The 14,720-nt window shown below is 37.0% G+C and overlaps 1 protein-coding gene across 4 annotated transcripts; it reads left to right on the top strand.

The window, feature by feature from the left end:
* The first annotated feature begins 368 nt into the window (after positions 1-368).
* LOC125215429 (protein TONSOKU) lies at positions 369-10,752 on the top strand. Of its 4 annotated transcripts, none has more exons than XM_048116847.1 (19): positions 369-799; positions 1,012-1,809; positions 2,079-2,255; positions 2,481-2,572; positions 2,911-3,009; positions 3,184-3,656; positions 3,742-3,776; positions 3,858-4,109; positions 4,456-4,600; positions 5,014-5,136; positions 5,708-5,808; positions 5,952-6,075; positions 6,249-6,361; positions 7,905-8,016; positions 8,192-8,296; positions 8,388-8,454; positions 8,538-8,658; positions 9,006-9,179; positions 9,903-10,752. In XM_048116847.1, the coding sequence occupies exons 1-19, from the start codon at positions 512-514 to the stop codon at positions 10,566-10,568; spliced, it is 4,065 nt and encodes a 1,354-aa protein (XP_047972804.1). In that variant the 5' UTR covers positions 369-511; the 3' UTR covers positions 10,569-10,752. The 4 variants fall into 4 exon arrangements, with proteins under 4 accessions (XP_047972804.1, XP_047972803.1, XP_047972801.1 ...); XM_048116846.1 differs by having other exon boundaries at positions 370-799; positions 4,453-4,600; positions 5,017-5,136; XM_048116844.1 differs by having other exon boundaries at positions 370-799; positions 4,453-4,600.
* The last annotated feature ends 3,968 nt before the right edge of the window (positions 10,753-14,720 follow it).

The raw sequence follows: 14,720 nt of genomic DNA, 5'->3' as shown, positions 1-14,720 counted from the left end.
TCCCACAAAAGATGTCACACTTGTGGGATAACACAGAATTTTAGAAGGTTTTGTTTTGTGTGTTATATGAAGAGAGAAAATATAATTTTTATATTAATGTGAGAGAAAACTTTTTCCAAAAATAGAAGTGTGACATCTTTTGTGGGATAAACTAAAAAGGAAAGTGTGACATCTTTTATAGGACGGAGATAGTATAATAATGTGGACCACACTTCCCACTAACATTATTTTCACTATCTTTTTTTCTCTTACTTTTTTTCTTTACTTATTCAAATTCGTGTTGAATTCAAAGTTCATAATTTTTTGGGGGTTGCAGGGAGTAAGATTTTCTCATTGGGGCACATACACAGTTGTATTGCTCGAATTCCAACCTCCAAACCACAATTACCACAGAAACAAAAATCTAAAAATAGTTGGCGGGAAAATTTCACTTGACAAATACTCTAGAATAAAATCCGCCGACCGAATTGGCAATCAGAATACAAGTCATTGATCACGATTCTCCAGCAAAATGCGTCGAAAAGAGGAGTCGAGCCAGCAGCAGCAGCTGATTGTTGCGAAGCGGGCTTACAAGGCGGCGGAGGCGGAGGGGAATCGCCAGGAGGAGGCGCGTTGGGCGAACTTCATCGGCGACTTGCACAAGAATCGCGGCGAGTACGTGGAGGCTCTCCGGTGGCTGCGCAAGGACTACGAGGTCTCCATTAGGTACCTGCCCCATAAGCAGCTGCTCGCCACGTGTCAGTCCCTCGGCGAGCTCCACCTCCGTCTCGGCGATTACGAAGAAGCCCTAAAATTCCAGGTATTTCAAGAGCGATGCAAAATTCCTTTTTTGCCTTGTTTAATTTTTCTGAGTTTGCTTCTTGTTGAATGGTGTTTATACAAGTGATGGTTTGCTTGTATATCTCGCTTTTGATTTTGGGCATTTTCTAACGGGGATTAATTTTAATCTGTTATTTGACATTAGAATTAGGTGATAGTATAATTTTGGTTTTCTTCTTACTATTTTGGCAGAAAAAGCATTTCGATCTTGCCAAGGATGAAGATGACCTCATTGAGCAACAAAGAGCTAGCACGCAGCTCGGACGAACTTACCATGAAATGTTTTTGAAGTCCGACGATGACCACTTGTCTATTCGGAATGCCAAGAAGTATTTTGAACTATCCATGGAACTTGCACAAACTATAAAGAAGAAGTCGAATTCCGAGAAAGTTTCTTTTGTAAAGGAGTACATTGATGCCCATAATAACCTTGGAATGCTTGAAATTGATCTTGACAACTTGAATGCAGCAGAGAAGATTCTTACAGAAGGATTGGAGATATGTCAGGAAGAAGAAGTCCCTGAGGGTGATGCTACACGCAGTAGGCTCCACCACAACCTCGGAAATGTTTACATGGAGCTGAGGAAATGGGAAAAAGCACGTGATCACATTAAAAAGGATATTGTTATCTGCAAGCGGATTGGACACTGTCAAGGGGAAGCGAAAGGTTATATTAATCACGGGGAGCTGCATTACAGAAATCAAAGTTATGAAGAAGCCCTTGCATCTTATAAAAAGGCGCTTGAACTGGCAAGGACATTGGAAGATGAGGTTGCGCTGACTGAACAAATACATCAAAATATCACAACTGTAAGAGAAGCAATGCGAGTGATGAGTGAAATAAGAACTGAAGAGTTAAACCTTAAGAAGCTCGAAAGGAATACAGAAATGGCCAGAGGAACAGAGAGCGAACGGAAATTTCTACTGAAACAGAATTCTTCCCTTGATTGCCTTGTCGAGAAATCCAGGATGATCTTTGCTTGGCTAAAAGTATGTTGCTATGGTCACTCTTAATTCACTGTCATCATTTATGCATCAAATGTTTTCATAACGAATAGTATGATCACCTTTTAGTCCTGATTGTGTTACAACATTGTAGCCTACTTGAAAACAGAAGCTTTTTCAGAGTGGAGAAAAATAACCTTTATTGAAATAAACAGTGAAAGGGATATTGCCTTTACTTCTCAATTTTTTCATCCTAGCAATAATCCTTAATATATAGTTCTGTCTTTAATATTTAAATGTTTAATTGTTCTTAGCTTGGTGAATATGGTAAAAGGAAGAAGAGGATAGCAAATGACCTTTGTGACAAGGAGAAACTTAGTGATTCATTTCTGGTTGTTGGGGAGTCATACCAGAAGCTCCGGAGATTCAGTAAAGCTCTTAAATGGTATCAAAAAGCCTGGGAATCTTACCGTTTGATTGGAAACTTGGAGGTGATTTGATTTGTGATGCCTATGAATTAGTAGCTTCATTTTTCCAGTGTGGAGTCTGCAAACTAAACTTGCAATTCTTCCATTCTTTTATTGCACAATGATTGTGAATTAGGTTTTGATTCTAATGATTAGTACATGAATGAAGCTTTTACTGAATCTGAATAACTAGAGCAACCTAATTGAAATGTCTTTTGGCACTTGTTCTCAAAACAATATTGCCATCAGGGGCAAGCACTGGCAAAGATAAACATCGGGGATGTTTTGGACTGCACTGGGGATTACTCAGGTGCTTTGGACGCATGTAGAGAGGGTTACAGGTAATTATCTTAAAGAAAAATTCCCTATTGCCTTTGGAGATATCTAGTTGTGAGGTGTTACCTATTAATTTACTGGATTTAAGCTGCTGACAATTGTAGCCTCACCAAAGCAATCAGTTACTTGCAATTGCTTCATTCTCCTTTGGTAGCTAGCCTTATTTTTCACATTTTCGCTGGCGTGCTTTTACATATCGGAACTAAATGTCCTTGACATGTTTAGCAGGCTGAACAGAATATTCGAAATATTTTGGTTACAATATTTCCACCTAACAATGAAAGATTTGTAACTAAAAGGTAAATCTTTCATTTCTGCTGAAGATTGTTATTCTTTATGACAGGATTGCTGTTAAAGGAAACTTATCTTCATTGCAGCTGTCTGCCCTAGAAAATATGCACTACAGCCACATGATTCGCTTTGATGATGCTGACGAGGCAAGGTAAATTGTTCTGCTACCTATTTTGCAACTTTGGACACAAGTCCTAGTCAGCGTTAGAAAAAACTTCACTGGGAATATGCTATGCCTTGATGTGTATTTAAGATTGCCTATTGCAAATGCAACCTTCTCTTCAGCTAATATGTGAGTGTTCAATAATCTATGGCTTGTTTCCAGGTCGGCAAAAATTTTAATTGACAAATTAAAGCAATCCAAAGATGCTGAGATCCATCCAGGAGGTTCTCCAGGTGATTTCTGTTCCGAGACACAAACAGAGTTGGATAACCTATCAGCAGATGATGGGTCTGATGGTAGCTTTTCACCAAAGGAACATAAAGCCAATGCTCATGAAGTAAAATCTTATGACACTTGCGATGAATCGGAGGAAGATATTACTTTGATGTCCCTACTTAGATCTACAAAAGGCAAGAGAAAGAAAAAACCCACTTGTGGAAGTACACCTGTTGCTTCTTCCATTCCATGTGGATCTCCTGCAAGGAGCTTATCCAGATCCTCTGGTAGTCTTACAGTTAACCGAAAGCGTGTACGCATCATTCTGTCTGACGATGAAGGAGAAAATGATGATAACATTCGCTCAGACAGAATAAGTAGCAGGTGTTTCGTGGAAGGCATTGCAACTTCTGATGAACGTAAGCCTCGTGGAGTGGTCATGTTTATTTTAATCTTAAGTCATCTATTCGAGAAAAAATATTTATCTTGTCCCTTCGGTTGCAGTGAACAAAAAGGATGCTCCCTCTCTTCAAGTCCAGGTAATAAACTCTTACAACTGAATCAATATCTTCGTTCTCTCAGTTGATCAAACCTCAAATATTAGTTCTGGTGTTCTATAGGATGTTTCACCTGTTGCTTCGAGATGTACAGTTGATGAATCTATTCCTGCCAATCTTCAGCATAGCACCTCCTCACACAAATCCAATGGTTCTAAATCCAACCACGCCAATGATTCTAGAATAACTGGATCCTGTGCTGATGTAGGCGATTCAAAAACTCACAGAAACATAAACAGCTTCTCCATTGGTTCCTCCAACTTATTGCAAAATGAAATCTCCAAGGGTCGACATGTTTGTTCTGATGAATCTTGTGTGAGTATCCTAAGAAAAATGTGAAATTTGCTTATTTTCCTTTTTTTCTATACTCACTCCATGTTTTTTGGCTGTAAATTTGTGATAATAAACAGTTACATCTTTTTTACGTTTTCAATGTTTAAAATTATGGACCTAGACTGAATTTCAAAATTCCGGATTCTCATAGCAAATGGCGTTTTTGTATCTCATGAGAGGACCATTAATAAATGTACATGTAATGCGTAATTGGTGAATGTTATGTCTAGAGGGTTAGGTTGTTGATTATAACAATGAGCTGTTCTTGGAGTGTTACAAATGCATCCTTCTAACTAATTGTTGTCACTTGGATACTGTGTTGCAGCAGCATATCTTGTTTAAAATTGATCAAGAATTGGTATACATGGACCCAAACATGTATCTAATTGATGGTAAACTCAACATAGAGCAGATGAAGGTTGATTTGGCATGCTTTTATTATTTACAGCTCTCACAAGAAAAGAGGTCAAGAGGTACAGACAAAATCTTGGTTTGATTTTAGTTTAATTTCTTACATTTTCTGTATGACCATATATTATAATGTTGGGTCTATGGTAAGCGAAAGCCCTGTCTTTTGATCCTGCTTTATGTTAGTAACTTCTTTGTATGTCATCCAGTCAAAGGCACAGCTTGTTCGATAAATGTACTTATTATCTGAAATCTTTGATGTTTGAAAATTTTATGCCAATTATCCAGAAAGATGAAGGTTCTAATTGTCAGAAAGGACAATACTATAAGCCTGTGCATGAGAACCATTTTACTACTCGCATAACCAACTTTTATGTGTGCAGTTGTTGAAATAATTATTGCTATATCACAGTTTTTGTTCCATAGGTTGAGGATTCGCTTAAATAGGCTGCTTATATCCTGTTTGGTTTCATATCAGCAGGACTGGTGCCAGTAATTCAACATATGCAGTGTGGTGAGAAAATTCTTGGATCTATGGAAACATTATACAACTTTAACAACCTTGCTCCAGAGAAGATCTGTGTCGAGGTTTCTGTTGGTGGTAAATCTTTAGGCTCAAAATAACTGTTTCCTGCATTTTGTCTGGTTCCTTTTCATTTCATTCATCTATTGCCCTCACATATTCCTTGTCTGGATCAAATGTTGCTATGCATTGCAAGCCTAATTAAATTGGAAAGAGTTTAAACAATTATACATCTTAGAGCATGACCATTACTCATAGATACATATATGCCATTATGCCGATGGTCCAATAATCAGATTATAATCATGTCCTTATTAATAGGAAAAAAGTATAGGTGTTACCTAATACACCTCATTTGCTCACCTAATATGGGTTTAAAGTTCATCCTGACCACGATAAGAGCTTGCTCGAGCTTGTTCTAAATTCTAATTCAGAACTCCTTACAGATTGTATCTGATAGTAAATATCATAGTGCACAATTGGTGCTAGTATCTTGTGACTCGAATAAATCATTTGAATGCTTTTGCATGGTCTAATGTGCACAGAATAGTTTTAAACCGAACCTTAGACAAAAGTTCTCATCCTTTTGTAATTGTCTTAGTGCTATAACAAGTGTCTGATCTTTTATGTCCCATCCCATTTTAATCAGTTATGGTACCAAAAATTGTGATGAAACTGTACATAGACTGCTGTGAGTTACTATCTGAACAGCCTAATCTGGAAGTGCTGCGGAGATTGTACAACTTAGAGGTAACCTTTACATTCATTTTTTTTCAAATAAAGGGGGGCGGAGGCGGGGGCGGGTTGATGAAATGAGCATTTGATTTTGCTGATCTAGATAAAATTAAACAAATAAGCCAATATTACCAGTTTCTTTATTAACTCTTTATTAGGTATCGGAGGATGAAATTTTAGTGTCTGATTGCCAATTGCGAGATGTATCAGTAGCACCGTTGTTGAATGCTCTGCAAATGCACAAAACACTTGCAGGCTTGGACCTGTCTCATAATCTATTAGGTAAATGAGATCTGTGCTTGATCTATAATCTTTGGACATTGCCAAAAGAATACCTGATCTTCATTTTTATAAATAAAGTGCCAAAAAAATGTTATGATGCACGTTGTTGGGCACTGAAAATATTTTTGTTAAAAAACTTATGTTTTACTGTAATTGGAAATATACCTTTGCAGGAAATCTCACTGTTGAGAACCTCAGACAAGTGTTCATGTCATCAGGACAAAATTATGGTGGTCTTATATTGAATCTGCACAACAATTGTCTTGGTCCAGCTGCTTTGTTTCAGGTCTTGAATTTCTTACTATCAAACAAATATTCAGGATTTTTTACGTATTTCAAATGGTTTAGCGAACACATCTGTATGCTCATGCACCAAAACCTGTCACCTTTCTTTAAAGCTGCCTCTTACTCTTTTAAACAAAAAGGAAAAGTCATTTCAGAATGCTTATACTTCAAAATTCCTAGACATTGTTATAGGCTACTGTTAGAAGCACTTGATTTGATGTAATCATCTTACAGCAATTGATCACAATCCTCGTTAGGAGACTAGGAATGTAGCCCAAGAATCTTCCTCATGGCAGGTCGGGTGAACAATGAAAGCTGATTTCTGAGGTTTAAAACCAACATATACAAACTGGAATTTGATTGAACGGTGGGCGTGTTCTATCTACGAACAGTCAGCCTGCGTAACGGAATACGGGCTGGAAGCTTCTGCACTCAGCCAGGAAACGTTGAACTGATAACTTAACGTCTTGGAGCTTCGGATGGCAATGAACAAGGGGGGAAATGGTGGCGGTGAGCGATGAAAGTTCGTTTAATAAGTTGATAAAATTATTATGAATTGAACACTTTTATACAAGAATCATAACAAAGAAAATTCAAGAGTTACACTCAAGAACTTGCATAAAATATTATAAAAATAAAAGACTTATATAATTCAAAAATGACTAGAGTCTATTTTTGGTCGTCAACATATGACCTTTTTTTGGATTTGTGTCCTAAACAGTATGTTTGCGGTTGTTTCAGGCGGTGCGCGAGACCACCAATGAGTAAAGTCCACTTTTGCTCCTAAACATATGTGTAAATTGGTTATGGTCCGCAACTATGAGACCATTAAAATTTTAATGGCTGTCTAAAAATGACCTAACATGACCAGAGTCATATTGTACAGGACCCGAACGATGATAACACATAGTTTAGGACTTAAAAAAACCCTGCCATGTAGAGGGATCGAAATGGACTTTACTCTTCAAACATTACCTAGGCCTATCTATAGACAAAACAAGTCTCAAAGGTCTTCCAAGCTCTGATATCTTAAGGAGATATGTCCTACTTATACTCATCTTTATTACAAACTTACAAAAGCTATAATTAAAAAATTAAAGAAACCAAAATAAGATAAGACTCCAAAGCTTCTAAACTTTTCAGTCATGTCTCTCAGCCAACACATACTCCTTGGCCCTGTGCACCTCACCCATTCCAGATTTCTCCAAACGGAACGTCTGCACCTGTTCATTCCTCCGAGAATATCTCACCTTCATAACGCTGCGACTTCGGCCTTCAGGTAGCCAATAAGTTTGACCGCATCATCCGAATCTCGAGGGTCTTCTTGCGCCATGATCTTGTCTTGAGCTGAGACCACGTGCTGTCCTTTTGGCTGCCAAATAACCGAAGCTAGGATCCTATCAGCTATGTTACTGCTAAACCTTACCTGAAAATTATTCTCCATGGAATTGTTTTGTTGGAATCTAGTTTTTTTTATGTTGTTGGCAGGCTATTTCATCAGTTCTATGTGTTTCCCTTAAACCTATTGCCCATTTCCTTCGCAGATTTGTGAATGCCACGTGCTCTATGCACGACTGGAAGTTCTCAATGTATCTGGAAACCCTTTGACTGATGCTTGTGCTTCTTACATCTCAACCATCCTCCGAAACTGCAAAGGTGAAATCAGTATTATAGTAAGATCGTCTTTGACTGGGGTTTTCATGTTTTGAGAAGATACCTGAGTTCTGATGTCTCAAATAAACATATCTTAAATCTGAATGCTAAAGATTTCGCCTGATTTGTAGAGATTCTTATATCCTCCATTAGTCATACGTGAATTCTGTTTTTGCAGCTCTTTATAGTTTGAACATAGAGAACTGTTCTGTTACATCAAGAACAATTCAAAAAGTTGCTGAATCTTTGGATTCTGAATCGGCACTTACGCATCTCTTTATAGGTAGGTTCTATATACGAAATTGATGGCTTCATGACACCTTTATGATTTACTTAACTGAACAAAAACTTGAAAACTCTATATTGCTCAACAGGACACAATCACCCTGTATCTGGCAATGCAGTAATTAATCTTCTGAAAAAACTCAGTGCCACCAACTGGTACGTTGCTTATCTACTCATTCCCACTTTCTTGTATTTTATAAATTGTCTGATGCAGATAACAAACGATATGGTATTTTTAGGTTTCAAGTGCTCAGTCTAAATGGGATAAAGCTCAGCAAGCCAGTAGTTGATAGCCTTTGCCAACTTGCCATGGATTGTTGCTTGTCTGGGTTGCTACTGGGACATACTAACATTGGAACTGTGAGTTACTCATCCATTTTATGTGTCAGGTTACAGGAACTATCATTTATTAATTTTATAATTAATGTGTTTTCATGCTTCGCAATTAATGCATCTTTATAAATTTATGCAATTGCTCTCTGTAATAAAAGTTAAAAGAAATCTCTTTGACCTTTTATCTTTGTGACCAAACTCTGTAATCCTTGCCTAGACCATTTGTTTTGCCTCGTCATCAATGAAGTTTGGCTAGGTTTAATTTGCTAGACTGAACCTTCTGCAGGCCATAATAGTATTCCATAATTTTTTATGGGTGTTTCACTGTGATACTGACCTTTATGCATAATCTAATAATTTGAGGATGCTTTCAGGAAGGTGCATTACAGTTGATCAAACCATTATCCAAGGACACTCAGGAACTGGTCAGGCTAGATCTATCAAATTGTGCACTTACTTGTGACTACATTGTTGGTCTCAAAGATGAAGCATCCTTGGTTTGTGGTATTCTTGAATTGAATCTTGGTGGAAATCCAATCATGAAAGAGGTATCCTTTCAGTTGAGTTATTGGCTTGGGTTTATTTCGGAATGCCAGTTGATGTTTAATAGCTGATCACATAATGACATAAACATCAGGAAAAGAGGTATTGTCATTGAATTTTATTTGTGAATAAGGTAATCTTGGATAAATTACCAGCTAATATCATTCTTGCACCTCATTGTCTCTTGTGAAATTTGAATAAAACTTAATGATTACCGGATTCGCAACTTTCGTTCAACATGAACTGACCTCTGTAAGTATTTTATTTCTGACCTTGGCCATCTGCCTGTCTTCTGTGATGGTGGTGGATACTTTACATGCCTAGGTTTTTAAATGTTGCTACAAATTCCCCACAAAATCCTAGGAAAGTGCTCTTATGATCTAGATAGCTTGCCCCTGGCCTTTTCCCCAGTTCAACTTTTTGAAGCTTTAGTGTATCTTAGAGCTAGTTTTGATAAAACTCACTGTTAACGCAAGCTCCTAAGATGTTGTTTTGATGCAATTGTTCTATAGCTATATTTGTGTAATCATTTGTAAGGAGTATTATTGAAGTTATAAAGCAGTTTTGTATGTATTTACAAGGAAAGAAAATTAGCTTCGTGTATATTCTGTAACATATGTAAATGGATTGACTAATATACAGTTGTAGCATTCCTACAATATATGTTTTTCTTAGTATTTGGGTTACTCCTCTTGTATTAACGATTCTGGAGTGAATGACCAACACAGGGAAGCAATGAATTGTCATCCTTACTCCGCAATCCGCAGTCTTGTTTAAGGGTTCTGGTGGTCTGCAAATGTGAACTAGGTCTTGAAGGTGTCATTCACATGCTTCAAGCCCTATCCGAGAATCGCACTCTTGAAGAACTCAACCTGGCTGACAATATCAATCCAAATGAAGCTGAAGCTCTAACAATCAACTGCAGACCGTCAGAAAAAGGGTATAACTCTTCACCAGCAGCCAAAACCGATCCCGACCCGTTGAATGTTGCTTCACCGGAGCTAGTTGATGCTCTGCCTCAAGATATGTCTGCCTTAGACCCAAGCGAAAACCAGCTCGAAGTTGCTGACAGTGAAGATGGGCTAGAAGAGCCGCGAGCTACATCATCTGGTCCTGGAGAAAGTAGCAAGCACGCATCCCCAAACATGATTCTTCATCAAGAAAGTTGGCCCATGCAGCAGCTTTCTTCTTCTGTTAAAATGGCAAGATCGTTAAAAGTATTGGATCTTAGTGGTAACGGGTTCTCTCAGGAAGTCAGCGATGCTCTATTTTCAGCATGGTCCTCAGGAACTAGAGCTGGTTTGAGTCAGAGACATGTTGATGGAAAGACGGTCCATTACTCAGTGCAGGGAAGCACGTGCTGTGGCATTAAGCCTTGCTGCAGAAAGATTTGAGATGGGCAGATTCATATGTATGAGAATATTCAATTGAGAGTCAATTTTTCGAAGTGTATGTAGTTACCTTAAAGGTTCCAAGCACATGATCATTGATCTTATATTTATACAGTTATGAGTTTAGGGGCATTTTTACAATCATTTATGTTCAATAAATTTCAATAGCAAAATGTTTAAAGATTAATTTCATGCCTTGTCCCTTCCATTTCGATCCGCCCATGCCCCTAGGTTTCGATAACATCCAAATTTCCGATGAAGCGAAGATTCCCACCCATGAAGTATGCCGTAGAGGAAACCATGCTGAGGATATGAATGAAGATCTAATTGCATGCAACCAATAAAAAACAGTTGCTTTTTGGGAGATTGAAAAGAAGCGGGAAGGCAGCTAGGCATCCTGCAATACACTTTGCTTCGGGTTTATTTCCATAGGGTAAATAGAAATAATTAAAACAATGGTGAAGCAGCGGAAATGATAGAAATGACCACGTATTAGGGCGAGAACAATAAGCCTTTCTGGTAGGTTATGACTTCGGAAAATGTTTGGAGTAATCCAGGTGGAAGTGTCAGCGGGCCAGAAGGAATGACCCGTCTAGGTAGTGTAAGCGGGTGGAGGCCGTTGGACCCGATCGGGTGAGTTGGACCCGACCCGACCGGGTGGCGCTTGCAGAGTAATTTTGTCACAATTTGATGACTTTTTCGAGTTTCAATAAATTAAATGCTAATTATTAATTGAAGAATGTATGCGCTAGCCAACTCTAAACATTTTGAGAAGAAAATAATTTTCTAGCGTTTTAGAACTTAGGTGAGAGGATGGTTCTCATAGTTTTCTATCTCGCATGCAGATAATGGAAAATTACTACTGTAGTACTTATATAGTAGTACGTCAGAATGTGGGTAAGAACTAGGAGTTAATAGTTTTAAATATGTGACGATCTATTAGCTATCGTATTTTAAGCAACTTATAAAGAATAGTGATAATTCGCTCCAAAATTGCTATTAATATCATACTTAATAAAATGACACAACTTAAAAGCAAAGAAATAACACCTCAAACTTTAATTTGAATGTTTATCGTTATTCCTCATTCTGTCCGCAAAATATTTGTCCGTGTTTGATTCAACACAGGTTTTAAAAACTGTGAAGAAAAGTGAGTAGAAAAGTTAGTGAAATATGAGTTCAATATTTATATAACGCTATTAGTTTTATAATAGAATGTGAGTGTAATGAGTTAATAGAAATTGAGCTCCATTTATCAAAAATGCAAAAAAAGCAAAGTGGATAATATTTTACGGACGGACTGAAATGACAAAAATAAACAACAATTCTCTCTCTTATTTTACTTTCTTTTCACTCCAACTATGTTATACATTATTTTCTCAAAATGAGTGCGAAAAACAAGCGTCTCGCTTATCTAGGGACGGATGGAGTATTAATTTATCACGTCACATCACTATTAAATTGTGAATATCCGCCCCAACTCACTGTAAGGAAAAATTGATATTTCCAACTTTGCTATAAATGTGCCATTTGGGACATATATAATCTACAGTGTTATGCAATGCAGCGATATCACCATGCATTTTTTTTGATACGGAATAATGAAGCTAGAGGCTAGAGTAGGTGTTAGGTGGGTGGGGTGGGGAGTGGGGGCTGTTTTTATGTTGAAAAATCGAAGGGGAGGGTGTGGTGGGGGTGGTCTATAGGCTTATAAGACTAGGTGTTAGGTGTTAGGCCATCACCCTTGGTGGCAAGGCTCTTGATCGAATTGTATGTGTTGTTTATTTTTATTTAATCTGATGTTGGAGTTGGTATGATGATGTGCTTTTTAATCTTTGACAAGTAATTTGTTGTTCTAGCTTTAGTTTTCTCACTCTTGTTATGGCAAAGATTTCATGAGAAGAAATGTGAAAAATAGTAGGTTGTAAAAGTTAGTCGAATATGCGATCCACTTTTTAATATTGATTTTATAATAAAATAGGAGTGAAGTGAGTTGGTGAAATGTAGGACATACTAACTAAATAAAGTGTGACTCTTATTATGGGACAGACCAAAATGACAAATGTGATTCTTATTATGAGACGGAGGGAGTATGTAATGAATGGATCATGACACAGAAAAATTTCTACTAAAAGAATAGATTTTACATCTTTGTTTTGACATAGATGTTTAATTTTAAGACAACTTATCGAACAATTGCGATGAATCATGGACTAAAATTGACGAAGGAGCAATATTGACCGATAGAGAAAGATAATATGCGTCGCACACATGAGAAAATATTTTGAAGATGTTCTTCGAAATGTGATATACTTCAATGATGCATTTATATATGAGATGTTCTTTGGAAAGAAGGAATATTTAAAAGGTAGACGGTCTACTGAAGTAGATTCCATACTTTTGTAAGTTGAGTATCGAAGATCACGTTACTAAATTTGAGGGAGAATGCAGAAGAAGGAAAAATAAAACAGATAATTTAGAATAGCAATAAGAAAGAAATCAATTAAATGCGATTAAGTCAGCTTCCATTTACAATACTTTTGTAGCTTTACTAACCATAAAATTCAAAATAGAATCATGTTATCTCTAAACTATGCCTATTAGAGACTAACACCGGCCACATGTTGCTTGACACTTACCACTACGAAAAATGATCTAATAAAAAAATAACAATGCACAGACGTACACATCTAAGAAATTAAAAATAGGAGTAGGTCATTAATGCAAACATGGCTACATACTACTTACTACTATAATGCATATTTTTATGAAAGTGACGATTTTGCATGTTTATGGTTGCATAGATTTTATAAATCATAACATCAGCAACACAGGAATGAAAAATTTGGGCATGGGGCAGCTTGTTTCCTGATATAAAGGGGAGGCTTCTGCAGCAGTACTTCAATAGTATTTCTATGTAACCCAAAGCAGTCCTTTCAAAATTGTACGTTTATTGACCATCCCCCTATCCTCTATAAATATATATGCACTCACTATTCTACTTCTTTCATTATAGTACTAACCTATTTAATGCGTTCAATACATAAAACTTTTAAAACAATATTTTCAAAGCCAAACCAACAAGCGATATCGCAATGGTCAGAATTAATAATCCATTTTGACTATGCACGGGTTTTTTAAGAATCAAAGTATTAAAATCTTGATTTTAATTTGCCCAATACAATTAAATTTACAGTACAAAATATCATATGGGCATTCAAGGTCCTCAACCCTCATAGTTCGGGTGAATTGAAGGTGCATGCTTGTGAAAAGTGGCCGGACAACGAGGATCGGGCCGGATTAGAGCAGTCAAAGAGCACATCCAACAGAGGATCGAGTGGTCTGAGTGAGGACACGACTGTGAGCACAAGTCCGAGTTAAAGGCGCCCAATGGGCCATAAGGCAGGGAGAATGCGTAAATGCAATAATCCAATAATTTAATTTAATTAAATAAAAAAATATAGTATGAATAATGGAGTAGTGGTATTTAATGGTCATTCGGAACAACTAATGTTGAAGCAATCAAGAATTGTACTACATGTCCAAAGCAATATTCTATAATAAAAGAGGATCACTCTGGATCATGTCTATTCATATAGATTATCAAATAAAGAAAAACAATATAAATAGTTGAAAAGTGGCAAGAGAGAAAAAAAAAGGGAGACAATCTTCCCTATTATAGGGACCTAAATCAACAGTGGCCAATACCTTGGTTGGCCATTAATATGACTGGGACCATAAACATAACACACCCCTAAATACCTAACCATAGCATCACAAACACATACACATAGTCACATACCATACCTCCCTTTCTTTATTTGATAAAGAAAATTAAAAAGACCTTTTCAAATTCATATATTTTCTATCACCTTCCCATTTCTCTTAATCATTTCATTCATGCCCCTATTTCCTCCATGTAGTAATCAGCCAGTTAGACTCATTCAAAAAGCTAGCTTTTCTCCAACTCTCTCTATCTTTTACAAGAAACAAGGACTCCTTTTTTCTCCATTTATTCAAACTTCAAACCAATCCCTATCTCTCTCTCTCTCTCTCTCTAGTAGACACACATGCATAGATTGTGCAAACAAACCACCCATGTTTGTTAAATAGAAACTCCCAATTAGCCCAAACCAAAAATCTCATCAAAATGAA

This window comes from Salvia hispanica, chromosome 3 (assembly GCF_023119035.1).
Source record: "Salvia hispanica cultivar TCC Black 2014 chromosome 3, UniMelb_Shisp_WGS_1.0, whole genome shotgun sequence".
In the NCBI taxonomy this organism is placed as follows: domain Eukaryota; kingdom Viridiplantae; phylum Streptophyta; class Magnoliopsida; order Lamiales; family Lamiaceae; genus Salvia; species Salvia hispanica.
The sequence above is the reverse complement of the archived record's forward strand: the minus strand, read 5'-3'. Positions and strand labels throughout refer to the sequence as shown.

Coding starts and splice junctions, on each gene's coding strand:
- LOC125215429 (XM_048116844.1), top strand. CDS start 512: ATGCGTCGAAAAGAGGAGTCGAGCCAGCAGCAGCAGCTGATTGTTGCG. Junction 3,010..3,183: donor GATGATGCTGACGAGGCAAG/GTAAATTGTTCT, acceptor GCTTGTTTCCAG/GTCGGCAAAAATTTTAATTG. Junction 8,659..9,005: donor GACATACTAACATTGGAACT/GTGAGTTACTCA, acceptor GGATGCTTTCAG/GAAGGTGCATTACAGTTGAT.